This window comes from Myripristis murdjan, chromosome 20 (genome assembly GCF_902150065.1).
Source record: "Myripristis murdjan chromosome 20, fMyrMur1.1, whole genome shotgun sequence".
Lineage (NCBI taxonomy): Eukaryota > Metazoa > Chordata > Actinopteri > Holocentriformes > Holocentridae > Myripristis > Myripristis murdjan.
Genome location: NC_043999.1, coordinates 8,241,587 through 8,268,782, shown reverse-complemented (window position 1 = coordinate 8,268,782; position 27,196 = coordinate 8,241,587). Strand labels below are relative to the sequence as shown.

Here is a 27,196-nt window from a genome sequence, read left to right as displayed (position 1 = left end):
TCAAAGAACCGCCGCTCCCCGTTACCCAGAAATCATTTAAGAGGGTGGTTTCAAACGGCGAGAGCTTTCGTCTCTTGACTTGATTTCAAACAATGCTCCAAAGCAGGCCTTTCTTCTCTTTGAAGATTGCACATTGTGTGGGCTTGCTGTGTAGATTTCTCTGCGGAAACCTAAGAGGAAAAAAGAAAAGTAATCTGAGGCAAAGTAGGCAGTTGGCCTGTTGCAAATTACAACACACACACACACATATATACACACACACACACCACTGACTCCCCCAGTTCTCTCACATGCAGCAACTGACAGAAACATATATTCTCTATATCCTCGTATTTCCCTCCCCTCCAGCCAGGAAAGCTATTATTGTTGTGCATGCCATTACATGATTCATTTAGAACAGTGTCAGTGAAATAGCTTTCATTACCTGGCTTCAGAAAGGCTGCTGAACATTGCATAAACTCTAATGGCTTGGTCTAACATAATTCATTATTTATTCAGTCCACTCGCACTTTTCCCTTTGGAGGGAGATGTTACATATTACAGGTCAATAATGGGGTTCACAGCCCCCCCCCCCCTCCTCACAACTCGACCGAGACCACCACCACTGCAGCGCCTCTTTTACCCCGCAGTTTAACCTGGTGTTGAATTTTAAATGCTGTTTCTTGTACAAAAAAAAAAATGAATCAGGGAATATCATGTTATTTGTGTTGGATATTCTTCTTCTTATTCTTCTTCTTCTTCTTCTACACTCTTGACCAAACTGCAGTGGTTTAACTGATTTAAAGACAATGAACAGCCAATGTTATTAAATGTAAATAAAAAAGCATAGTTTGCAAAAAAAAAAAAAAGTATCTGCAGTTGCATTCATTTTCTATACATATAAATCAAATCATACTAGTAGGCAAATGCATAGATGATATTGGCTTGTGAGATAAAATGTTGGAGATTGGATTCAGAAAAAAAAAAAAAAACATTACAAGAATCATTTTTTTTTTTTTTTCTTTTATTCAAGGTATGGTGTTAATCCTTTTTAACTAACATATTCTCCCACGTCCTTCTGGAAAACAACAGATAGTAGAAAAATAAGCAATTAAAACTGGGTATTTTCTCCCAGCACTGCATGCAATTGAATTGAGTGTCTATACTGCGCTGTAAACCTTGGCCTTGGCTCTGTATTAATATCAGCGCCCGCTGCACCACCAGTAAAACTATCAAGTTTATGAAACTGGAGCTGGAGGCAGCAAGGTGGTCCGCTGGTTTGAGGTCATGGTTTTTAAAAAGGTCACAGGCTTGATCCCTCAGCCAAGCACCAACATGAGTCTATCATCGAGCAGCACGTTGTGCAAAAGGATCCTTGAGCGTTTTGATAAACGTCTGCCTCGACGCTCACCGTCAGTCATTCTGGATTAGACTGTCAGTCAAAAGACCTCAAGCAAAGACATGATTACGCTGGCATGTTTAATTAACTGTGTGCAAAACAGATTAAATTGATGCACATGAGCTCAGCGTACATGTTAGGAGTTCCATGTTTTGCTTCTCAAAGACAGATTCCCAGTTGTTACCTGCAGGTGTTTAGTCCCCGGCTGAAGCTGCCAGACTGATCAGCAAAACAGATTCTCCTTATCACAACTTCAACCCAGATAGTCGAGCCCAGTCATTTAGCCTCTATAACCTGATGGATTTAGGATAACCTGTGCAATTGCACTTCCATTGAGGGATGCATTGGAACTGCAAATATTTTAGCACATAGTCCATGTGGAAATACCTCCACCTAATGGCCAAACAGTATTACTACACTTTAAAAAAAAAAAAAAAAAAAAAAAAAGTCCCCTCCAAGCAGAAAACAAATTTCCCAAATGCAAGTGTTTTTATAATCAAGACAAGCACAATGATCTGTAATAAAGAGGTGTGTTTATTTGATTGGTAATAAATAGTGAATAATGTGATTCGGTATTTTATACATAAAAGTGTAAATATTTAAAATGTGCTTTGCTTCACTTTTAACTGTGCTCTTGTGTAAATCACCATCTTGTGTCTTTTCTATGAGTTCCTGGGGAAGAGTCAAAACACACAAAATGTTAAATATTTCATCAGTGCAGATTTTGACTTACTGACAGTTGTATTTATTCCCTTGTTTAAAATGATAATAATCATAAAACATTGGAGTGCTTTGTCACAAAAGAGAAAAGCAAACCTTGTGACTGTGGTTGTGATTTCATGTGTTTATTCAAGTGTTTTGATCTGGCTCCATTCTTCAAGCTGTCCGTGTCTGGGTGAGACACTGCTGCTTTCCATGACTTCTCTGCTGAATGAGACAGTGATGTTGGTTAATGTGGACCGTGAACAGCACAAAAAAAAAAAAAAAAAAAATCATGAACAATGCTTAGACTTCCTTTTCCTGACAATGTAAAAAGTTAAAACCCTTTGCTTACCAGTTTGCCATCTGTGTGGCAGGTATCTCTGATCCGCGTTCCTGCATTTGTCCTGAAGGGGAACCGGCACGTCACAGTTCTCCTCATTCATTTCCCTGTTGGCGTTGCCATGGGGACGCTGGTACAGCCTCTCCCATGTGACGGGCTGCTGCTGCGACTCATTACAGGCGCAGTTCTTTTCCCTGAGCTTTGGGTGCAGTGCTGCGGGACACTTCACCGTGTGATGCTTCGGTGCAAGTGGCCTCTTAGGGTTAAAGGTCTTCTTGGCGTCTGCGGGGTCCCTCCAGTTTGGCCCTATCTGACATGAGCTGTTCTCTGAAGTCTCTCCCTCAGTGTCGTCCTCATGATACGGCCTGTGAACGTCAGAGCTGGAAAGCCTCGCCGCCAGTCGTTTGTTGTTCGAGTGAGACTTGCAGGCTTCACACGTCGGTAACAGTGTGTCATTCCACGGCTGGAAGGGAACAGATTTTCTTTTCAAGATCTGCGCGTCTAGTCCCGGGCTGGAGGATATGCGGATCCGGCGTTTTGCCTGACATCGATTACAAAGTCGCTCCCCCTTGGAGCCACAGAGGGTGAGCACATTCTCACTGAAGTTTCTGTTGAGGAAGCATTCGTGGTCGGAGAAGCTTTTCCGATCCACCTTGGCTTTCTTTTTGCATCTCTCTTTTGGATTAAGCACAGCAGGGCGCTCCTTGTACTCCAATTCTAGTTTTCTTCTTCTGCCGGGCACTTCGGCACCGTGGCTGCTCAGAGGTTTGGGCTGCTTCTGAGGAGTTTGTGGTGTTTTGCTGTGATAGTAGATATTCTCAAAATCAGCAAGCCAACTGGTCGAGGGAAGGTAGGCAGGCAGCGACTCGAATGAAGTCTCCTGATGATCCTGATAATTCACTCTCCCTCTCTGCTGGTTCACATCGGCCATTGGAGAGCAATTGCCCGGAAACAGAGAGACGGGTGTAAGAGTGACCTCAGCTATGGGGGTCAGATCTGACACAGGAGCCTCTTCTGTAACAGGAGCCTCCGTTGCAAGGCAGATATCGGCTTCCGACGCCAACTCAACCACGGGACTCTCCACTGTGAGGACGTCCTCCGTCATAGAGATCTCAACTGCAGGAACCTCTCCTCTCACCGCCACTGCATCTGCCTGGGTGGCTTCTGCTACAGGAGTCAGCGCTTGCATGCGGGTCTCCATGAGGCTATTTTCCATCAGCCATTCAGAGGTGGGAAAGCACGTGTCCTCAAGTGACCACACAGTGGACTCCATCTGGCTCAGCTCATCCGGATACTTCAGGTCAAAGGGCAGGTGGAGTACCTTAAAATGAACCCCCTTGGAGCTTCTGCTTACAGTCTGATCTGTCTCGCACCTTGTCGCCTGGGCATCACTCTGCGCCACGACTCCTGAGCCCACATCTGAAGCCACACCTACGGGCTCCATCTGGTTCCTGGACTCCTCCACAGCGGGGATCTTCTCCGAGGGCGTTCCCACCAGCAGGATGTCAGGACAGGTTTTGCGGCTCTGCTCTGGCTGATCCGCAGGCAGACACAGTCCCAGTCCACCCTCATGGATGGAGCTACACTGGGCCACGTCTTGGGAGAAAGCACGAGCCAACTCTGCGGTCTCATGAGAGCGCAGGACCTGCAGTCCCACCGGGGTCGTGCAGCACTCGATCCTCAACTCCTCTGTCTGGATTACGAAGCTGCTCTTCGGCGGTGCTCTGGTTGTGGAAGACAGCGCCGCGTCCCTGTGGTCCACCGACCGCCTGTCCACTCTCTGCACTGCCAAGGCTGTGGAGAGACTGGTGGTTTCGTCTGGGTCGTTGCAGACCGTGCGGCTATTGGAGGCCTCATCCTCGGCGGAGGCCGCGGGGTTAGACCTCAGCGGCTCAGTCTGCACCTCAGAGCTTATCATTTCTCTCGGTGGGGCGTTGTGCTGGTAGCGGAACCTGCGGGCATGATAGGCCATGGTTTGGTAATAGTGGGGGTTCAGCATACGCCTGTAGTCCATCAGATGGAGGTGGGTATGAGGCATAACATAGCCCGGAGGCTCCACGTACGGGCTCGGCTGATAGTGAGGCATCACAGGCATGCCGTAACCTTAACAATGGAGAAGGAAGTCAGTCTGTGCACATTAGTCAGGGTTTGCAAACTGCTAGACATTTTATTTCAACCACAAATGACATTTAATTAAATGATCGGCACAAGATTAAACTTTAAAATCATCCCAATAGGGAAATCAGGGCGTTCAAATTAGGTCACTGCAGAAGCCACAGGGCACACCAATGACTTAATAGAACATCATTAGCATATAGCAAATGGGGGGTAATTTAACATAAGTGATTTAATTCCAGCACCCAAGGATCATATGTATGGGTGAAAGTGAACAGCAGCCTCACATTCAAGACTAAACAAAATATCGGCGTGCACATCCAGCCCGATTTGGATTCAAGTGCAGGATAAATAAAGAAAACTTTCAGTCAAAAATGTGTAAATAAATCAGTGGGAGCATATTTTCCAGAAATCGTAATTGTGCAGAAATCCTTCTCTTTCACAGCCTCACATTACCACGTGTAAAATAATAGTGGTAGAACACACTGAAATGAAGGATGAATTAAAATCGGAATATATGAACATACACTAAAAATGTGTGCAGCATGAAATAAGTGAGAAATCATAAATATTAACATGCTTGCAATTTGTTCTAATATGAAGAATATGAATTTAAAGCTTACATTCACATTGAAAGCCTACAGAAGGCCATACATTTTGTTATATAAATATAAATAACTTAAATAACTTGTGGCAATGCATGTTCATTGCTGTCTGTTCTCACATTGGAATATTTTTTGTATTTATAGGTGGACATTACAATAGCATATGTATGGAAGTGTGTCCAAAGATAATCCGCAGACAAATATGCAGAGACTTATGCACAAATTAGCATCTAGGGTAGATTAGAAACTAGACAATGGAACGGTGGATATAGCCATCATAACACACAGGCTTGAAATGTGGACATCATGTTTTTAACTACAATATCAGTTAAGTGTTTCTTGTTTTGGGGATTTCATACTTGTCTGCGAGACTTTTTAAATAAATATGAAAATCTGCAAATGTTTTGATGAAATATGAACAGGCTGCAGTCCATTTTACTTGTGCAGATCAAAAGGTTTGGCCCTTAAAATCACAAGCAAGACACCAAAGACGTTTCGGCTGCTGTGAACAACAGGCAGATTATTCCTCATCAAAATGCAAACACACATGCGGTGAGCAACGCCGTCTCTTACCTAAGCCGGGGTAGCCACAGTAGGGGTTGTAGGACACGGGCATGGGCAAGGGCACAGGCCACTGCAGACTCTGCACGGGCAGATAAGGCTGTGCCGGCTGTATGTAGAAGAAGGGTTTGTGGTGTTGCTGAGGCTGCTGGTGCTGCTCCTCAGCACGTGGAGCTCCAAAAGGCCCCTGAGTGGCCTGGTGGGGCCCCTGGGCCTGCTGCGCTCCATGAGATGGATTCGGACCTCGAGGGCCCAGGCCATACGCATGATGTGGCGTGGACGCTGCTGCCTCCATACCTGGCAAAGAGGAAAAAGTAAAGAACAATAACTTCTTAAGCTGTTTGTTGCTTCATCAGCAGAGTTGCGATAAAACCCCAAACAACAGTGCAAAAAATAGTGGGAAGTGAATAACTGAACATACATGCAAAAAGATGATTATTACTGCCAAACAACACGGCTTCCCTTGTATGATTCAAAAAGGAAATCAGGGAATTGGATTCGCCACACATGCTAGCTCAAAATACTGCACTAATTGGATAGACTCCAGGCTCCAGGTGGTGATTGTCCAATCAGAGTTCACTGACATGAACTGAGAGCCAATGGAAAATGCTTCCTGTGATTCCCCTTGCCAGTGTGGTGTGTGAGCTCAGCTGAGAGAGGGGGACAAACTAGATCAGATAGAGAAAAGCTGCATCACTTTAATTGACCCTCAGAGGGAAGATCAGGGAGAGGAGAAGCTGATTGGCTTGGGGGAAACAGACCTGCAGCTCGTTGGCTGTAAATAAGCAGAACCACGGCTCATTGGCTTGCGAGCGTGAAAACAAAAGTTACAACGGGGATACGAGGGTCACAAATGTGCACCTTGTCTGTTTTAGCATCTTTGTGAAGCTCCAAGCTCCTGTCTTAAAGAGCACTTGATTTGTGAACAGCTCCTCTGAAAATACATAACAAATGTCAGCACATCCTATATCTTATTCAGCATCCTATAATGAAATGTAAGCTTATTCAAGATGAACCAATCATGGGGTGGGCTGGTTGTTGTGCATTTTGATTTATTTTTTTTTCCGTTAGCTGTATGTTAAATAACATCCATCATGCCAGTACACGTTTTTTTGGCTCTTCAGAAACTGAATGGATGCAAAGTGGCCAGCTGTGGAGCCATTAACAAATTTTCATTTATTTTCCAAATAAATCTGTTCGAGTTCTGTTCTCTCACCCTTTGGAATGCATAGAAATGATCAAATGTAAAAAGACTGAGTTTACTGAAAAATAACTCAGTGCTGATTTTTGCAATAGGAGTGTACGTCATCTTAAGGTAAGATAAGGTGTTGGGCAATAACGAACAGCCTCAGCGCTCCTTGGTGTAGATTCTCCAAGTCTCTGGAAGTCTCCTGCAGGGATGGAGCTCCATCTTTGGACAAGATATTCCCTCATTTGGTGTTCTGATGGTGATGGTGGAGAATCCCAAATCTCCAACAGATGTTCAGCCGGGTTGAGATGTGGCGAGCGGTGAGGCCATAACATATTATTTTTGTCATTTTCATGCTCATCAAACCATTCAGTGAGCCGTGGCGTCCTGTGGATGAACGCTCCCATCAGAAAATGACATCACAGAATAAAAGGTGATCACTCAGAATAATTTATGGACCGCGTGCATCAAGCCTTCATTTTTTGTAATGAAGGCTTGATGCGCTGCAGTCCTGCTATGAAATCCCCCTCTATGTACAGAGTCTTCTGGAAAAAAATGGAGCTCCATCTTTCTAGGAGACTTTTCAGAGACTTGGCGTATCTATACCAAGGTGCATTGAAGCTGTTCTGGTCGTTGTGACGAGACACTTTACTGAGACATAATGTTGGCCCTCCCTTTCATTTGTCACCCATCTGAATTTTGTAGATGCTAATTATGGTGTATAACCTAACCCAGCTCTTCCAGTGTAATCAGGCCATGTGCCCCAGCTGGACTTACTTGCCTGTGTGTATCACCTGGACTCTGGAAAAATGCAAAGTGCCCTCATTTCCTCAGAATCAATGCTGTAAAAAGTGTAGAAACTTCAAGGCATAATGTGTACACTTACAAAAAGTAAGAGAGGATGAGGATAAATCAACAAAGACACAGATGTAATCAAAATATTTTATTGGACTGGCCCCAAACAGTGGCAAACCAACATCTGCAACACAAGCAATCAGCCATTTTGCTGCTGTGGGAAATCGATTCACGAATAGTGCGGCAGTGTCAGTCAACCTCCTGCAGAGACTTTATACACTCTTCAATTATATCTGACAACAAAGACCTTCTTATTTTGTGCAGTGCATTTTCACCTGGTGCTCAAATTATTTTCAAAAAACATCAATCCTGGAACGTAACTCGGCGTTCTGTTGGAGGCACCTGGCAAAGAAAAAAAGTTTAATTGCATTAAAAAGATGTTTTAACCAGGAGTTCCCTCAGCTCGGCCGAGGCATGCGCCAATTTCTTGATGTGTGTGAAATCCTTTAACCAGTGCTAATTATCTGGCAACATTAAGTGGCTTCCTGCAGAAAAACATGCCAAACAAACTCTTGTCCTCTTGGATCGAACAAAAAGCATCATCTCTTGTGTAGTGTGCTGTGCATGTCACCTACTGATCAACACATTCGTTCAAAAGTCAGTCCTGGAACATTAACAACCTCGGATCCCCTCTGATCGCTAAACCTGGCAAATAAAAAACACAAAAATTCAAAAAATCACATTTAAAGAGAAGCCACGCCCAGGTTAGAGTTAGAGTATTGCAGAAGGAAATTAACTGGCCGCATTACCTCTTTCCCAGTGAAACTGTGGCGGCTTGTCCTCTTCCTCCTCATCATCGTCATCATTTTTCTCATCTCTTGACCTGAGGTACATCAGCGGCTTGCAAGGCACTTTCCTCAGAGGATTCATCTCTGGCCAACATACATGATCAGGACAAATCAGCAGGGGTTCCACATCAAACAGAAATAATGTAAAATCTGCATGAATAGCTCAAACTCAGATTACCACTGAACACACAGCAAAATAAGAAAGCCTGGTTTTATTTCAGCCTTCTCAAAAGGTAAACACTGATTTTTTTTTTTAACCCAAAATGCAATTCTTTGACCATAAGACATTAGATTACGCTGTTTTTGGAGGGAGCTATATTAGATGTCCTTGTTAACTTCAACAGCTTGGACTACGATAAAACTTCAGGGACTAAACCGCTGTTGATTGAAAAGTAGAGTAAGAGTGGGCACATAATGACTGCATTCATTTTGAGATGAACTACTCCTTTAACCTTGTCTTTGCAGCGGGGTGGGCTGTCTCCTTCTGGGCTTCACATCACCGTCTTCCCACCTGCTTTGGTCTGAAGAGGCTACGTCTTCTCTGTGCAATCTGTCTATGAACGAGTAAAAACACACTCGATGAATGTGTTTCTGACATGAGTTCTCGACCTGGACCGTGCACGGAGAAAAGGTTAAGTGCAGCGAGAACACAAAATCAAATTGAAGAGAAATCCTTCAGACTTACCCTGGCATGTTCTGCACTGCTGGTCACTCGCAATCTCTACAGCCTCCCTGCCTGTTTGGTCTTCCTTGCACAGGTCAAGCGCCTCCTCCTGGTCGACTGTAGATGTGGGATCTTTGCACTGGCCTCTTTTACACCAAGGTTTTGAACCCGGCCTCACTGGGAGAGGATGGGCCTTCCTGGGCACAAAATGCTTCCTCACAACCACTCTGGCTGGGTGCTCGCAGCTTCTTCCGCACCTGGTTTCCTCATCCGAGTCCCCGGCTTCGTCCTCGTACAGCTTCGAGCCGCGGACTTCGCCCCTGCTCGCGCCTTTCGCCACGCTCTTCCCGCAGCAGGCACACGAAAACCTTTTTGAACCTGCGGACCGAACTCTCCCAACTCCTCCGGCTGCTTGTGGAGACCCGCCGACCACCTCTGCCAGCCTTCTGCTCGTGTACACGCGCTTAGGAAAGAGATCCACATCCTCCAGATCAGTGGAGAACATCTCGTCTCTGGAGGAAAGCTCGTCCAGAGATGGACTGAGGACGCTCATCCGCTCATGGGTCGTCTGTGTGGTCAAGTAGCTGAGATAGTAAGGGGCTGTGGGGGATGAGAGGGCGGCTGACTGAGTTCTGGCTGTCAGGGAGCTCTCAAAGGGCAGCTTGAGAATCTGGTAGCTCGGGCCGACGCTCACCTCATCTGGGGATTCTGCCTGATTTTCCATCTCTGAGATGTTGTCGCTTTTTGTAGGGTCCTTGTGCGTTGGCTGGGTGGAGGGAAAGCGAGCCGGCAATGACTGAATTGAGGCGGCTGCGGCTTCTCCTTTCTGCTTCAGGAGCTCGTCGGCATTACATTTGGGATCATTTTGATTGATGACCGTGATATCTGTAGCTTCTTTTTTGGGACTTTCTGGCAGGCACGTCCTCTCTGGAGGGAGAAACGGCTCATCTTCTGCTGCTGCCTGCTTGGCGGCGGGACACTCTTCATGAACAGAGGAGCTATCGAGGGGCAACTCCTCATCAAATTCCACTGGCCAGCATCCCGGAGGGCTCATGTCCTCGATGCTCCTTTGGCTCGACTCTCCGTCATACACCGCCGTTGTGGAGTCGCTGAACGTCACAGGTGGAGACTTCAGATGGCCGCCGTCTGGGACTGAAGAAGACGAGGTGGAGGAGGAGGCACAAGCAACACCTTGCTCCTCGCTTTTCTTTTCGTCAGCCGGTGAAAAGATTCCCGAACTTTGGGAGGCAACGCCCGAGTCGAGTTCCCTCTCTGCGCCCAGCTCACTGGCCCTAATTTTATCCAGGCACTCGATGAGTTTGGTTATGGCGTCACTGGGGTCGGTTTGGGCCTCTGAGCAAGCCATCTCTCGACGGCCTTGAGGCTGGGAGTGATGCTGATGGTGAAGCAGGTCGTTCCAGGGGGGCCCGTGGAAACGAGGCTCAAACATTCGCCGGTAATCCATCGGGTGTATTTGGGGGTGTGGCAAAACAAACCCAGGATGCACATACGGGTAATGGTGCATGATCGGACGCCCCAAGGTATAACCTGTGCAAAACAAACGCATAATCTCAAGGGCCAATGACAACTTCTCAGGTTACTGCAAAATTAGTCAAGTTAAAAGTCACAGTACCTCCAGGCAAACCATACAGGTTGTATGGGTTGTTGAGATGCCAGTGCTGGTACAGGTAGTAAGGCTGAGATGGCGGCTGGACGTAGAAAAAAGGTCTGGGATGGTGACCGTGCTGTTGCTGTCCGCTCCCAAATGAATGCGGCTGTTTGTTTCCATCTACAGAAATCAGCAGTTTTCAGTTTGAGACACAAGTGTGCAAAAAAAACAAACAAAAAAAAAAAACTATCCAGACATGGTGTAATATTCATTTACAGTCATCATAATGAAAGAAACTAAAAAGGAAAACAGCTGCAGAAGAGGGTAACTTGTCATTTTGAATTTTGGCAATAACAATCTGGATATGAAATAAGAAAGGAAAACATTACCGTCCATTTTTACACGTGCTTGCGGAGTTTTTCTTCTTTCTTTCTTTTTTTTTTTTAAACTAATAAAATAACAAAGTGCTGCAAAAGGATGATGAACAAATAAACATCTTTCATCTACTGGAATTCATTGATTAATTCTGCAGTCTAGAATAAGCGGCTACGTTTCACTTGGAGTCAACAAAACAATCTGTGAGGAGATCCGCCAATTAATCTGATATGCAGCACCTGTCCTGCGCCTCATGCTGGAAACGGCCTAAATGGCATTTTCACCCGAGTCAATTCACCAAGAATCAAACATAATCAAACATAGCAAATCCGGTGGATGTTTTCAAAATAAAACCCCTATTGACAAACATCTGTTGCAATGTTTTATCTTAACTATGTTGTGTTGCATCATTTTGGAGTAACACGGATTCCGAACGTGAAAATAAGCAATATGAAAAAAGAAAAATCCCCCCCGAAAACGTCCCTTTCAAACCATGTGGGCTATCTACGAAGATGTCTTGTAGTTCTGCAAAAACATCACAAAGATTCAATCACAAAAACTTTGAAACCCACGAGTCCGTGGGCAGGGCTCTTATTTTGAAAGGGGCTTGGAGGTAATTTTCTTCAATTATAATAGTGTCCTATACTTTTTAAGGTTTTTTCCCCAATATTCTGGGCTTTTTCTTTCATTCTTTCTGCTGTTTTTCTATTAATTTTCCTGCTATTTCATTTTGTTGCTGAAATTTCTTGATAATTTGCTCATTGCCCTCTCCCCTATGCTTTATTATTATTATTATTATTATTATTATTATTATTATTATTATTATTATTTTATTTATTTATTTATTTATTTATTTAAGAAATCTTTTTTTTTTTTTTTTTTAGAGTTCACACTGTACAATCAGAAGGATGTCCTATCATAAAGACTTACATTTTATTGCAAGATTTTTCCTAACGGCTGCAAAAATTGGAGCATTGTAAAACGAGGACCCACCACCCAGTATTTCTATCAAAATGAGCCGAAATGAGTCCCGCCTACGCATTTTTACTCCAAGAGGCACACGGAAAACTTTTTACAGTAATGTGTTTTAATTGTCAATTATCAAAATGAATTGGGCTATTTCATAAAATACATGTGAAACAGGAGCCAGAAAATAAATTAAGGAAAGAAAAATAAAATAAAATAAAATATCTACATAACATTTTAACAGACGCACTGTGGTTTGTTGTTTCACATTGTCTCCAGCAGAGGGCAGTATTTGCCTCTAGAGGAAAAGGAGATGATTTTTCTCCTAGCAAAGCGACGGGGTTTTTAACTGACTTACTTTCATTCTCTATAGCTTTCCCCTAATATTGGCCATAACCAACTTACACCTAACCACAACATTAATCTTAACCTTAAATTAACCCTAACCCTTATCTTATCCAATACGGAACACTGACCATCTAAAATGTTAAAAAAAAAAAAAAAAAAAAAAAAAATCCGTCACGTTACTAGGGAAAAAATTGTCGAACCGGGGAGACTTACGGCCGTTTTGGGCGCATGCTCAGTATCCTCATTTGGCCTCTTGTCTTGCAGGCGCTTGCGATGCACTGAAAGGTAGTTCGGTGTTCACTGCTTCTAGCCAAGAGTTTAATGTATAAATTCTACTTTCGGGGGCTTATCTGGCACTTTCTGCTGACAAGAAGAGCAACCACGGCGGATCTGTGTCCGCGGGGCACCAACAATCACTGTAAGGGACTTCAGATTTGTAACGGTTGAAGCGGTTAACTTAAAAAAAAAAAAAAAAAAAAAAAAAGTGGCTCGGCTAAAGCTAGCTGACGTTATTGTAGCATAGCAGAGTTAGCCAGCACGCTAACGTCATGTAACTTGTGCTGAGTGTATAATGATACCTGCTGTAGTTACGATATGGTTTTTGTCTTCTTCAAATCATTTAACAGTTGAACTTGGCAGTAGGAGGTATTTGACATGCTAGCAGCCGTTAGCAAACGTGCTACCTCGTTAGCTGACAGTTAACGCTGTGTGCTACCCCGGAACTGGGGAGCGCAGCTAAGCTAAGCTAATGCTAAGCTAACGTTAACTGTTGCCGCGGTTGGCTAACTCACCAGGCAAGTATCGCTACCGTTTGTCCATTAGCTCTAATAGTTAGTAATGGGTTAGAAACCGCGATAGCCACCTTGCTCAACGTGTGGTATAAATTAAAACTGAAGTAGCGGTAAATAGACAGGCGGTGCTAATAAGCTGGAGTGAGGTTAGCTAACCCCCAGCAGGCCTTTCTGTCTGCCTCTCGCCGTGTTTTGGAGACGACTTGTTTTGGGAAGTGCTGGAAAGAAGTGGAGTCGTGGTTCACTCGCTAACTTAGCTGCTAGAAATCCGCGTTAACTACCAAGTACGTTACCGATAGCTAACGTGATGTGCTTGCCTTGCGTTGGCTTACACTCCCAAACAAAATGCGACCACTGTTCCCAGTTAGTTTGTAGTGGGATCGCTTGATGTGAACTAGCTTACATAGCTGCCCAGTGAGTTTGGCAGTGTTTTTGCTGTCTGTTGATGGCCTAGGTGTAAGGTTATAATGGTGCTAGCTCGCTACCCACAGCTTGTACGGATAGCCTGAGTTGCTTGACTGCACCGTATCCTCATTTGGTACGAGTAAGTAAATGTTAGGTTTTAGCAGTGAAGTTAGCGTTTTCATTGAGCAAATATCTCCTTATCTGGTCATGGGGAATTTGTCAGATCCGGTAGCTGCTAAATGCTAGCAGTGCAGACTAATGTTAGACACGAGTCTTCTGAGATGTCGAAGCTCTTTTCTGATTTTGACAGGTGTCTTTCCAAACGGCGATGTAGTGAGCAAGGAGGCAAAAAGCAAACTGAGGCGACGCGGTTAGACAGAGTTTAATGCGGCGTGGTTGACGGTAAGCATCTCACAATCCTCATTCAGTGTTGTCTGCATATGGTTGTGAAATTCATCATCAGACAGCCCTGAATTTTTCCAGTTACTACATTTTGCGTTTATAGGTTGTAGACCTCCTCAGACAGATCATTTGAATCTGCCTTTCTGTTTTCTGCTGTCATAAATTCTCTCCCCACAGTGCTTTGTTGAAACGAGCTGACACCGTAGAGATGAATATGGTATCCTGTAACTGTGAACTACTCTGCTTGAAGCCAATGAACGTATTGATAGTAAAAGTGCTTTAATAGCTCTGTATCATGGCAGCCTGCCAAAAAAGCCTGAAGTCATTTAGGATGTGAGTGGAGGAGGTGAAGCCGTGCAGCCGAAAGCATGTTCTTTTTTTGTCTGCTTGAATGAATGGTGCACTTTCAGTTTGCTCTGTGCCCATTACCAGCTGACAATTTTTTTACTGTAGGGCTCTTTTGAAAGCGATTCGGTGTATCTCATTGTGTGTGTGCGTGCCCGGTACCCACAGGCAGCCACCCCCTTTCCCCACAGACTCTCACGTAGCAAACTGTCTGGCTGTCAGTGCAGTCTTTGGGAGCGAGTGATGGAGTGAGAAAGGGACGGAGGGAGGGTGGGGTGGAGGAGGAGATGGGGGCAGGTGACCTGCCAGGGGAGACCAGATTGTTGACAGCGCACTTTTCTCATGCAGAAAGGATTCAGGATGTTTGCTGATGTGACGTGCTCAAAGAGGAGGGGAATCAGAGCGATGGAGACACTTCATTTTGCAGCCTGTTTCTTAAGCTGAATTTTAGTGGCACAGGGCTTTAGGTTATGTTTAGTACTTGCCACTTGGGGAGCTTAAAAAGGTGAAAGATGTCAACTACTGGCATAAAAAATGCTGTTTTGTGGAGACAATCTCTCTACAACTATGTCCTGTTGAAAATATCAGTAGCTGTGACTTGTTTTGTTTTCTCTACCCCATTTTACCCCCCCTCCTGAGTTTTTGTCTGTGCCCTGGTAGTTTCCATGCATGCTGGTCTAATCAATGCTCTGTTTTTTTGTTGTTGTTTCCGTCCTCTGTTTTTCAGACAAGCACTGATGTAGCAGTGTCGCAGCAGTCGGCGTGGCTCTCCCTCTACCTCCGGTCCACTGTGCCTCACTGCACGACCTCGGACAACGGGTCAACACAGAGCCACGAGGGAAAACGCAGCACAAACCTCATCACGGACAGCTTACTCCAGACTCCTGACTTAGTAGCACGGTACTAAAACCTTTCCTGTAAAGGAAGGGGAAAGGGAAGAGAAACTCCCTGCCCGGCATCCTCATTCATCTTGAGCAGGAGACGTTTGCCTCAGAAATTTCTCTGCACAGGAGAGAACACCTCCACTTGGGTCGGTGGAGGTGTTGAGGTGCTATCTCCCCATTCATCCCCTTTCATTTTTTGTTATCTTTAATATATTTTTTTTTCCTGGTTGGGTTGAGTCCGGTTCTGCCGGCCGTGTGACTTTCAAAACTGGGGCGCGATTCATGGGATGCAACCATGTCGGATCTCGGTGAGCGCAGGCCGGTCAACACGGACTACGCTGTCTCCCTGCTGGAGCAGCTCAAGTTCTTTTATGAACAGAAATTACTGACTGATGTTGTGTTGCTGGTGGAGGACACCGAGTTCCCGTGTCACAAGATGGTCCTGGCCACATGTAGCTCCTATTTCAGGTGAGTGCGCCGGACTGTTGCCAGTCCAGTGCTACAGCAGTGGCGGAAATGGAATAACTCGCTCCCTTTGCTTTTATTATTGTTTATGTTGTTTGCTAGCAGTCTTGATTAGAGATTTCTGTGTTAAAAAACAGAAGTAAATTACTCCAGGCTAGTCATGCCTTTCAGTGAAGCTGTTTTGTAAGAGTTGTCGCCTACAGTTACAATGAATAATGCACCATAATGTGTTGGCTATGGGTTTTTATCTTAAAAGACAGTAATTATTCAACCCTGTCTGATTGTGATTAGGCCCAGGCACACTGTCATTATGTAGCACAGTTGTTATGATTGTAAGTGGTTACCTCCTACTGTTTCAATGAATAATGCACCATGTCTTAGAGCAAGTATTACCTACTACATAGATGCAGGAAGGAAAACAAGGGGATGGTGTTTCCTTGAAAGCCATATTGGGCTCCAGTCCCTCTCTGCACCAGTTACTCTGATATTCCTACACTGAACAAATGAAGCAATCTCTAACCTGTAGTTCTAGAGTAGTATCCCCCAAGGCCCTTGGGAGGCCTCATTTGTACGCACAACATTGCATAATGAAGTGTGTGTGCTGCAGTGAATGTGACAGAGCAGCAGCCTAAGCTCTGGGAAGAGTCCATCTGTACATGACAGGAGCTCACGCAGCATTTGAACACTCTGAACTCCCTCTCTCACTCTGTCTCCCTCGCTCACACATTCCTAGAAAAGGTCCCGACAACTTAATGCCTCTCACACCCACCTCTTCCCAATATTCCCCACTGTTTCCCACGCACTCGTTATCCGGTGAGAACATGCAAAGCATTTCCCCTCCAGGGTTCAGAGGTGTCCCATCTCTTTGTGCAGCCGTTACTCTTACTTCCTCTCTCTCTCTCCTGTCTTTCCACCTCCTCTCTTCTCGCATGCCTCGCTTCAGGGAAAGGGGAGCCGTGCGACTCTGGAGAGGGCTTGTGTTAGCAGAGAAAGTCTTGTCACATAGTTCTTGGTGAGAGAGAGGGAGAGAAAGGGGACGAAAGAGAGAAAAAGAGTAAGGGAGGGAGGGAGACAGGGGTAATGCCTGCAGGGTTGCGTAATAAGGCCCTGGCAAGTCTAGCCCCTGCTGTGAGCAGTGCACAAACCCAACAGCTCCCCTATACATGATGCATCCATACAGGACAGGGTTGTTTGGCAGATACATCATTGTTAACGGATGAAGCAGCATGAGAGATTTAGACTTCAGTCAGGGAATTGAAATAATAATAAATAAATGTATGTTTTCTTACTCTGTATTGCTTTATCCTGTGTCCAGCTTATGGCAGCTTTTGTATTTGATGTGCTAAACATTCAGTAGAGCTGCGTCATATGGACAGAATCAGTATTTTTGACTGAATACCCCTTCACATTGTGAAGATACTGTAGTGATGATTATTGTTGCTTTCATAAGATATTTACACAATGAGATTTTTCATCATTAGTAATGGACATTAGTCATGAAGAACTAGCTATGACCTACAGGTGGCAACTGATATGGATCCAAATAAAAATAAACAGTCATTAGTAATGTGGGTATGTTTACCAAACAGGCAAGAAGCAAATAATGAAACGGCTAGAACAATCTAATGAGTTCAGGAAAGTGCATCCCTTTATTGTAATGCAGGCCTTTAAAACCAGGAACAGGACAACACTGACCCATATCACTTGGTTTCCATATCCAAAATCCCAGGCAATGTCTAGTTTAATATTGCAATATCACTATAATCAATATATCGCCCAGTCCCTAACACTTGGTGTCTAAAAAGTCTTTCTTGGAAACATCCTCTGGTGCACAGAAAGTGATGCATTTAACACGTAACATAACTGAAGAACTGGCTCGTTAGCATGAGCAGTGATAGCTAACATACGGTCAGACTTAAACTAGGGCTGGGCAATTTGTCAATGAGTATCATGATGTAAGAGTAGATGTGATGTGGGATTTTGAATCTCATGAAATGGCATTCTGTGTTTAAAGGCTGTGTTACAGTAAAGGGAAGCAGTTTTCTGAACTTAATAGACTGTTGTATTGTTGTCTACTTACTTGATGATCATATTACTAATGATTATTTATCAGAAAACTTCTGTGTAAAACTATCTTATGAAAGCGCCATATATAGAATCCTTACAATATCATCGCAATTCTGATGATATTTGATTTTGTCTGTATCACTCAGCCCTAACTTCAAGAGAAAATCCAAGAAGAAAGATGCGACAGGAACAGCCAAACTTTATCTGTGGTTAGTGCAGTGCAGAAACTCCACAGCAGTGACTGCCCAGCAACAAAGACATCGCCAAAATAAATGCAGACTACCACTTTAACCTAGTAACAGTTCTGAAGCTGCATAATATGGGAGAAGTTGACGGAGTGAAAGAGGACTGTGACTCAGAGCTGATGAATGAGAACGTGTTGTGTAGGCGGCCTGTCGAGGCTGCAGCAATGTGGGTGTTAGAACTGTGTGTGTGTGTGTGTGTGTGCGTGTGCTGGTGCTGCTCGGATACTAAGGACGCAGCCAGACTTTGGTCACTGGACATCGGAAGTGAACAAGCTGGAGCTCAGCTATACACGGTTAGCCCGCTGGCCAGGAAGTAGGTTTTAGCCAAAACTCCTTACAGCCGATCAGAGCCTGCCGCATCACACTGAAGTGCCATGGTGCTCGTGAAGAATCAGTCACAAAATTATTAAAAAAAAAATCCCATACTGGTTGAGGTGCTAGCCCCTCTTTGTAGCAGTACATGAGGAAATGCAGCCTATAAATAAAAGTAGGCCTGTGTGGGTATATTTAATGCAAAATATATTTGCTGCAAAGATATTGATCAGGCTGGTCCAGTCCAGTTTACATCAGGTGCTGCTTTCTATTGACATGGACACACTGGGAAAGATATTCCAACACCACCAGCCAATTGCAGGTACAGTCTGGCTTTTGATGTTTGGCATCATTTAGAGGTTCTAATCTATTTTTTAAAAACCTGGCTGTTTGGTAAAACAGTGCAAGAGACTAGATTGGTGAACCTGCTGTGGCTGGTTTGTTTTTTTTTGTCTCGCTCATGAGTTCATCACATCTGACCAGAGACTGTTTTCCATAAACTCTATAAACTTTTAGACTGTAACAGTTATTAAGGGCTATGAATGAACTTCAACTTCACTGTCCATCAACATTGAAAAATCCCGAATACATACACATATGTATGGTATTGAAATTAATTCTAAGTCTAAGCATTGAAAACTGATGGGAATTTTGTGGCCCAGCCAGTAAAAAAAAGTCCAAATAGTGCTTGAGTTTTACTACAGACCTTCAGGCTATGCATGTTTTTAGACACAAATAAGGGAGCTTTGTTATTAGAGGCAAGCAACAACACAAGTACCCCTTTTGCTGTGGCTTGTAACTGCTTTAATCTGCTGCTCAGTGATAAGAACACACTAAATTTATCAGTCTCAAACCTAATTCAGTATTCAAAAAGCTGTTAGGACTTCAAACAGTTTAAACTTCTGTCTGGCTGAACGGAGCTGTGGGTGTGATGATTTTAAAGTAACCAACTAATGAAAATATAGAGCTAAAAGGCAATAGGTGTTTGGGTGACAAGTGCAGGAGTCTTGTCGGTGGGGGCAGCTTGGCACCACCAGCTTGTAACTAGTCCTCTACTCACTGCTGATGATGCTGATATATGAATCATTGTTTAATTAAAATGTGAATGATAATGCAGGCTTGAGTAATGCTGCAGTCATCCAGTTGGCATGGATTCAGTTTCTCCTAAAAATCAGACATTTTGGATCTTTCCTTCGGTCATTTCCTTTCCCCTCAGTCCAGTAATGTCTGAGGGCTGATGGTCATCTGTTGTTGTCACCCCCCTCCCCCTGCAGGGCCATGTTCATGAGCGGCCTCAGTGAGAGCAAACAGACCCACGTCCACCTGAGGAACGTGGATCCCGCCACCCTGCAGATCATCATCACGTACGCCTACACAGGAAACCTGGCCATCAACGACAGCACCGTGGAGCCACTTTACGAGACCGCCTGCTTCCTACAGGTGAGGGCAAACACCACCCGCCATCGCATCAGTCATTACATTTCAGGATCAGTTTTGTCCTCTTGTTGTTTGTAAATGTAACTGTAAACAAGTCATATCATTGGTGCTTTAAATGTATGAACTACTGTAAACATTGTTTCAGTTGTTATTTTATGTTAGTTTTCAAAATAGCTTTACACATGTAGTGTTTGTAAACTTGGATTGTGACTGGTAAATTTGCATAAATCCACTAGATACTCTGATAACGTAGCGTTCTCTTGTCCTTTCCACTCTAAAATTTATATTTTATTGGTAAAGTGGTGGGTACATTTTGTTCCACCAGCCAGTGTGGACAGAAAAGTGTTGTGTCCTGTTCTCATGGAGATTTACCTGAACAAATTTACATCACTGACAGATGAGGATGAATGTCTGCGTGCTGTTGTAGAGCTTAGACACTTATTAGTTTTTAGTTAATACTAATATATAAACTGTGTGTATCTGACTTATGACTGCTCCCTATGTCCTGTTCAGGTGGAGGACGTTCTGCTGCAGTGCCGGGACTACCTGGTGAAGAAGATAAACGCTGAGAACTGTGTGCGCATGCTGAGCATCGGCGACCTGTTCAGCTGTAGCGAGCTGAAGCAGAGCGCCAAGCGGATGGTGGAGCACAAGTTCCCCATGGTCTACCGACAGGAAGCCTTCCTCCAGTTGTCCCACGAGCTGCTGATAGACGTCCTGAGCAGCGACAACCTCAATGTGGAGAAGGAGGAGACGGTGCGTGAGGCGGCCATGCTGTGGCTGGAGTACAACATGGAGGCACGTTCACAGCACCTGTCCTCCGTGCTCAGCCAGATCCGCATCGACGCTCTGTCCGAGGTGACGCAGCGCGCCTGGTTCCAGGGCCTGCCGCCCAACGACAAATCAGTGGTGGTGCAGGGCCTCTACAAGTCCATGCCCAAATTCTTCAAGCCTCGCTTAGGCATGACCAAGGAGGAGATGCTGATCTTCATGGAGGCCACGTCGGAAACGCAGGGCGATGGTGGCCACGTCATGTCCGGCTCCACACACACTGTTGTGTGCTACAGCCCCCAGGCAGAAAAAGTGTACAAGCTGAGCAACCCTCCAGGAGACCTGCAGAAGGTGGGCACCCTTGTCACCCCCGACAACGACGTATTCATTGCCGGCGGACAGATCCCACTGAAGAACTCCATCACCAATCACGGCAAGAGCGGCAAGTTACAGGCAGTGTTCCGCTCAGTGGACAGCTTCTTCTGGTTCGATGCCCAGCAGAACGCCTGGGTGCCCAAGACTCCCATGCTGTGTGCCCGTATTAAGCCCTCCTTGGTCTACTGCGAGGGCTACATCTATGCAATCGGGGGTGATAACGTTGGCGGGGAGCTGAACAAGCGGACGGTGGAGCGATATGACTGCGAGAAGGACGAGTGGAGCATGATGAGTCCACTGCCCTTTGCCTGGAACTGGAGCACCTCTGTGGTGGCGCACGACTGCATCTACGTGATGACGCATGACCTGATGTACTGCTACGTGCCCCGCGCTGACACCTGGGTGGAGATGGCCATGCGTAAGACCAGCCGCTGCTTTGCCTCCGCGGCTGCCTTCGGGGACCTCATCTTCTACATCGGCGGCCTCCACGTTGTCAGTAACTCGGGCATCCGCCTGCCTACGAGCACCATCGACGGCTCCTCTGTCACCGTGGAGATCTATGACGTCAACAAAAACGAGTGGCGCCTGGCCGCCAACATCCCCGCCAAGCGTTACTCGGACCCGTGCGTGCGAGCGGTGGTGCTGCTCAACTCGCTGTGTATTTTCATGCGAGAAACCCACATGAACGAGCGGGCCAAGTACGCCATCTACCAGTATGACGTGGAGCTGGACCGCTGGTACCTGCGGCAGCCCGTGTCCGAACGAGTGCTGTGGGATCTGGGCAAGGACTTCCGCTGCGCCGTGGGCAAGCTGTACCCCTCCTGCCTGGAGGAGTCCCCCTGGAAACCCCCGACCTACCTCTTCTCCCCCGACGGGGCGGAGGAGTTCGAGGTGGACGGGGAGCTGGTGTCCCTCCCTCACGTATAGCTCTTAACACCCCCCTCCCTTCCCCCACCTCGCCGATTGAACTATGGATCTGCAGCGTAGAGGGACGGACACGACGGGGGGTCGATCAGGACTCTGCGAACTAAAAGGGTTTTGGCGCGTCTGTGTTCGGGCGCGACACAAGGACTTTTGAGTTGCATCTAAACTGCAGTTCCAGCTGTTGCTGAACGAGGCAGCTCAGACGAGCTCGGAGAGAAAGAGATGCCCCTCAGAACATACTAGTAATCTGAAAAAAATCTGTTTTTGGTTGTTTTTTTGTTTTGTTTTGTTTTTTGTTTGTTTTTTCTTATTTTGTCAATTGTGACACCTGTTAGATAAGTCTGTCATACTGTTTCTACAATGTGATAATCTAAACGTCAACTGATTTTGTGATGATGATGAGGATGATGATGATGCACTTACTGGTTTAAAAAAAACCTCCTTGGAATGACAATGGCAACTGTACCAAAATCCCCCAGCCCCCCTCTGATCCTGGCTCCCCTCTCTCCCCTCCCTCTCCTCTTTTTCTCTCACCACTGTTAGGAACTAGATACATCTCTTTTCTTTTTTCTTTCTTTTTTTTTTTTTTTTTTTTTGGTTTAAGGGCCGTGTAGGACAAGAGGAACAGGGGCTGTGAGTTGGGAGGGCCGGTGGTGGTCGTGGTGGAGGGGGTGCGAACAGGGAGGCAGGACAGAGGCAGAGAGGTTTTAAAGAGGTGGCTGCAGGTCCGGTCACCTAGCCCGCTCCTGTCCCGTACCTCCCTGTCCCGGCACCTCCGCCCCGACTCCACCAGCGCCTCCGCAGCCCACCTGTTAGTCTCTTCGCACACAGGTCATCCACACAGCTGGCAGTTTACAGCTCTATCCATCTTCACACCATCATGGTTCAACTTTTCTTTTCTGTTTTCGGTTTTGTTTTGCCGGCTCTACTTTGATTTTTTTATTTTTTTTTTATGTCTACTTCTTTCCACGCGGGTCTCTGCTACAACAACAACAACAACAACTACTCAACTCCACTCAGTACAACCTTAGGTTCTGGGCTCATGCATTTTTTTTATTTCCAAGCTGCTGAAATATATATAAATATAAAAATATATATTTTTCATATGTTTAAAAGACAACTGTTTTAGTGTGGGGAAAATAACCAGGTCTATTTTGTATTAGTGTCTTTTTTTATTTAATATCAGACATTACTGTAGTGTGATTGTGGGTAGATATCCATTTTCCTATTGGATTTAATTTTCTTTTGAGTGAATATTGAGGAATCTTGCTGCTGATTGGGTCTGAGAGGAGAGGGCTGGCCCAGGGCTGTTGCTATGGAAATCGTCCCAGCAACCACTAGCAGTAGTGGAGAGGGTGGGTCAGGGAGGGATGGGGTCTTCCTCCTACCTTAAAAAAACATGAGCACAGGTGCTTCATGACAAACCTTACTAGCATGTTTGGCTGCATCATATTCCTTTGGCACTGTATTTTGAATGAACGTTAATTTATTAAAAAACATACCAAAAACGTTCCTGAAAACGGACTCCTGTGTCTTTTTTTTTTTTTTTTTTTCTTTGGTTGTCTTTCTCCAAAATATTAAATTACTTGTTCTGCACTAAATGATGACATGGATACTTCTGAATTATATTTGTAATCCACTTTTAAAACGAGCACTCGTGGTACTCGGGGCTGCTGAATTCCAAAAATTTGTGAGACAGTGACTCGTCTGTCCGAAATTTTCCAGCATATGGTTATAATTTTTAATGCTGTTTGAGCAAATGAGGAATAAGGACCCAGTTGTGATTTTAAAGTGTCACCTGACAGTTTCTAACTTAGAAACCTTACAAGTACGCAGCTTCTCAGCCGTGAGGGCTTTGCGGCAAGCTACTTATCTTGTTCATCTTGCCAGGCATTCATCTGAACTTTTTCTAAAAATGATCTGAAAGAAGCTGAAAGTGTGAAGTGGGGACATTTAGGAACTGATGGTTTTGAAGTTACAAGTTTCAATCTTGATGAATTGTGAGTATTTGACAAGTTTTTGTACTTCCTTGAAAACACTGACTGAGAAAATGGGGAATTAACAGCTTAATGTCGATAAATTATGAATGCAGCCTGTTTGTCTACTTAAGTTTTTCAGTTGTAGCTGGCCGACAAAAGTTTTAAAAACATTGTTCTTGCACTGGTCTGGAAAGTTACAGAAACTGGAGAACAAACTTGATTAATTCCAGGTCTTAGAAATGACAGTAGACAGTCATTATGACTTTGTATAAAACATTAAGTGTTTTGCAAAACTAATAAAGGTGATTCTGATCTTTAAAAAAGAGCATAACAAGACTAAAGGATAAAAGGGTTGCAAATGAATAAAAGTAAAAAGATTAAAAAGGGCTTAAAGGTGAAAGTGAGCTGTAGGAACAGATTCCCGATGTGATGCTGAGTCAAGTGTGAAATAGTTTGCAAGAAGTTAGTTTCTCAGTCCTAATAAAAATACATGAAAATACATTTCACACAGTCGTACACCCATTATCATGCCATGTACTGCAGGACGACTTGTTGTGAAGAATCATTTTCTCCCAGAGAGTGATCTGGCCTCGCCGGACACTCATGTTTCCCAGCCGCTGTCGACTTGCATCACATCAAACACCGACCCAAAATCTTCAAATGGAGCCGAGAAATTAAAGTCTGGAAAAGTTTTGGAAACTGAAAATGTGGAGGACGGAACCCTGGATTTTTTTTTTTTTTTTTTGGAGTTTGCCAGCCGCTGTGGCCTGCTGAAGGAAAACAGGCCGGGTGCCCTGCTGGCAGCACCTGTCCGTCCGTCACGCCAGTCGGACGGTCACTCAGAAACTCTGGGTGTGAACGGCCGGAGCCACACAAACACCATTTGAGCTGATAATCTGAAAGTGGTGGGTGAGGTCCCCGGGTTCACGTGTCCCTGTGATGCTGCCGAGCTGTTGTTGGACGGCACATGGGTGTGTTTTTGTCCAGCCATGTGCTACCACCGCAGCACACCCTGCCCCCCCCTCCCCTCCACCTCTTTGTCTGGCTGACCTACATTTGTGCAGACACACAAACCATGATGCATGTCTTCCAAACACAAGCTCCCAGGGACTAAAAACACATTCAAATTTCACTCTAATATAATAAAACAAACCCAAAAGCACAGCTCAGCAGTATGTTTTAATTATTTATTTGAATGCAGCAATATAATATATCACTTTCTTCTGAAATACATTAAAAGCATCTCTCAGGAAAAATATTTTGTGAATCTGAATTCACGATACATTCATATATATTTTTTTTTAAATACAAAATGAAAATATAATTGTCAGAGGATAAAAAAAAAAGAAGAAGAGAGATTAAACAGCCATTTTCGGAAACGCAAATCCAAAAATGAGCTACCTAACTGGCCACAGAGGGTCTTTTTAAAGCATGAAAAAATAAACAAACCAAGGAGCGAACGTATAAAACGGTTTTAAAGGCCGACAAAAGGGGTGATACTCATTTTCAGCTGGAAAAACTGGACTTGACAGAGCATGCTTACCACTTTTAGAAACAAATCCGACACTCAAACAATGTCAAATACAAACAGTACTTGTATGGGGGGGGGGAGGAAAAGTGAACAAGGGGTTCCTGTAAGCACCTCGAAATTACAATTATACAAGATAAGCAAGTAGACATAAATATCATAATGGTTGCTATGTGCAAACACATAAGAGTGGTCCACAGATTCGGACTTGTTCCAGTGTTATCATGACAAAACATGGAAATTACACAGATTATGTACCAATCAGCCGATCCACGACAAATAAATAAACCGTCTGAACCTTAAACGATCTCCCGCCTCGATATTTTATAGTCAAATATACTGTATCTCTCCCATTATGTATACTGAAAGCTAGCTAGAAAAAATAGCTCTGGGGTCCAAAATAAGGGTAAAACCCAGTCAACACACAAATCTGGGTGCAGGTTCCTTCATAATAATAATTATTTCTAGGCTACAGGACACAAAAATCAGGCATTGGGTAAAGGAGGTTGATGCAAAAACATTGTAACTGTTGAAGTAACAGCATTCAAAATTTCGTAATTGCAGCGTCGGCAACCCAAAGTAATCCGAGATCATCGCCGATCGCCTGGAAATCGATGTTGTTACCGTCACGATTACAATGTCATCACACAGGCATGTACAGTGTCGTCACGAGCCTGAGCGAACTTAATAACAGGACTGATAAAATCTCAAGTACTCATGCTGTCAGGCTACCTAAGGACACACAAATACATTTTTTTTTACAGTTGTTTTTGTCAGGAGAGAACCTCCAGAAATACGCAGCAACGTATGAACACAGCAAACCCGACGGCAGCGTCTTTAGTGTCTGGTGTGTGAGAGCGTCCAGCAGTGTGTGAGTGTGTGTGTGTGTGTGTGCGGCCCGTTCAGATTCAGGATTTGATCAGTTTTCGGGGCAGATCCGCCGCCTCACAGTGGATGCGTGCTGGGTTGTTCGGCGAAAGTGGCGGCGCAGCTTCTCGCCCACAGTGGGAGGAAAACGGGCTGGAGAGCAGAGCAGGATCCCGGCTGTGATGCCAGGTAAACCCCGCAGACACCGAGGGGGGCGGGGGGGGCTGGGGTGTCGATCACAGGTGGGATTAATCTGCTTCATCAGGGGTGGGACTCCTGTTCTTTTTTTTTGTCAGAGTTGATTTACCGTTTCCTGCCCTTTTTGTTGCCCCGTGTCTTCCTTCTCCTTCATAAAACCAGGTCAGGTCAGGTAAAAAAAACAAACAAAATAAATAAAAAAAAAAGGACACCCCAAAGTCCTCTCACCCACAGGCTGTCAGGGAGCCAGAGGAAATGGAAGGAGAAGAAAGTGAAAGAGGGGACACCTGCAGAGTGCTTGGACGCGCCGGCGGTCACGGCTTGACCTCGGCGGCGGGCTCGGGGCAGTCCGGGCCGGCCATGGCTGCGGGCTGCGCCAGTGTGGAGAACCAGGACGACATGGCCGACTTGGCGCTGGTCAACGCCCCGCCCACCGACTGGCCTGAGAGCAGAAACAGAGAAAAACTTGATTTCATGGCTCGAAGGTTTTAGGGGTTAACTGTCAACTTTAAGCCGCGAGTCGGAGACGGTTAAGGTTCGGTCATCTGGGATCTGGGAGGGGCTTTGAGGACGTGGTGGAAAAAATAATGAAGGCAGCATGAGCAGTGGTATCCAACAGAAAGACACAGAAAGTCAAGCCCCGCCTACACTGCTTGATGGACAGGTATCTCACGAGTATCTTGCTGATTTCTAGCATTAAACAAAC

At 45.0% G+C, this 27,196-nt stretch overlaps 4 protein-coding genes across 6 annotated transcripts in view; 1 reads left to right on the top strand and 3 right to left on the bottom strand.

The window, feature by feature from the left end:
• Window positions 1-1,894: 1,894 nt before the first annotated feature.
• Window positions 1,895-6,281, bottom strand: LOC115378517 (uncharacterized). Of its 2 annotated transcripts, none has more exons than XM_030078777.1 (5): window positions 6,123-6,281; window positions 5,714-5,998; window positions 2,433-4,523; window positions 2,195-2,302; window positions 1,895-2,050 (listed from the first exon to the last, which is right to left on the bottom strand). In XM_030078777.1, the coding sequence occupies exons 1-5, from the start codon at window positions 6,208-6,210 to the stop codon at window positions 2,022-2,024; spliced, it is 2,601 nt and encodes an 866-aa protein (XP_029934637.1). In that variant the 5' UTR covers window positions 6,211-6,281; the 3' UTR covers window positions 1,895-2,021. The 2 variants fall into 2 exon arrangements, with proteins under 2 accessions (XP_029934637.1, XP_029934636.1); XM_030078776.1 differs by having other exon boundaries at window positions 2,195-2,305; window positions 6,123-6,277.
• Window positions 6,282-7,818: 1,537 nt separating this feature from the next.
• On the bottom strand, window positions 7,819-11,444 carry LOC115378518 (uncharacterized). Its single transcript, XM_030078778.1, has 7 exons — window positions 11,196-11,444; window positions 10,831-10,986; window positions 9,219-10,745; window positions 8,986-9,087; window positions 8,495-8,617; window positions 8,321-8,390; window positions 7,819-8,087 (listed from the first exon to the last, which is right to left on the bottom strand). The coding sequence occupies exons 1-6, from the start codon at window positions 11,200-11,202 to the stop codon at window positions 8,344-8,346; spliced, it is 1,962 nt and encodes a 653-aa protein (XP_029934638.1). The 5' UTR covers window positions 11,203-11,444; the 3' UTR covers window positions 7,819-8,087; window positions 8,321-8,343.
• A 1,312-nt stretch (window positions 11,445-12,756) lies between these two features.
• kbtbd2 (kelch repeat and BTB (POZ) domain containing 2) lies at window positions 12,757-23,438 on the top strand. 2 transcript variants are annotated; one of them, XM_030079565.1, is made up of 5 exons: window positions 12,757-12,913; window positions 14,002-14,093; window positions 15,166-15,790; window positions 19,686-19,851; window positions 20,362-23,438. In XM_030079565.1, exons 3-5 carry the CDS (start codon window positions 15,618-15,620, stop codon window positions 21,919-21,921), a joined length of 1,899 nt encoding a protein of 632 aa, XP_029935425.1. In that variant the 5' UTR covers window positions 12,757-12,913; window positions 14,002-14,093; window positions 15,166-15,617; the 3' UTR covers window positions 21,922-23,438. The 2 variants fall into 2 exon arrangements, with proteins under 2 accessions (XP_029935425.1, XP_029935424.1); XM_030079564.1 differs by lacking the exon at window positions 14,002-14,093.
• Window positions 23,439-25,070: 1,632 nt separating this feature from the next.
• Window positions 25,071-27,196, bottom strand: part of avl9 (AVL9 homolog (S. cerevisiase)) — a 31,906-nt gene continuing 29,780 nt past the window's right edge. The window contains exon 16 of the mRNA XM_030079286.1: window positions 25,071-26,932. Within this exon, the coding sequence (XP_029935146.1) occupies window positions 26,805-26,932 (128 nt within the window). The 3' untranslated portion in view covers window positions 25,071-26,804. The remainder of the gene's footprint in view (window positions 26,933-27,196) is intronic.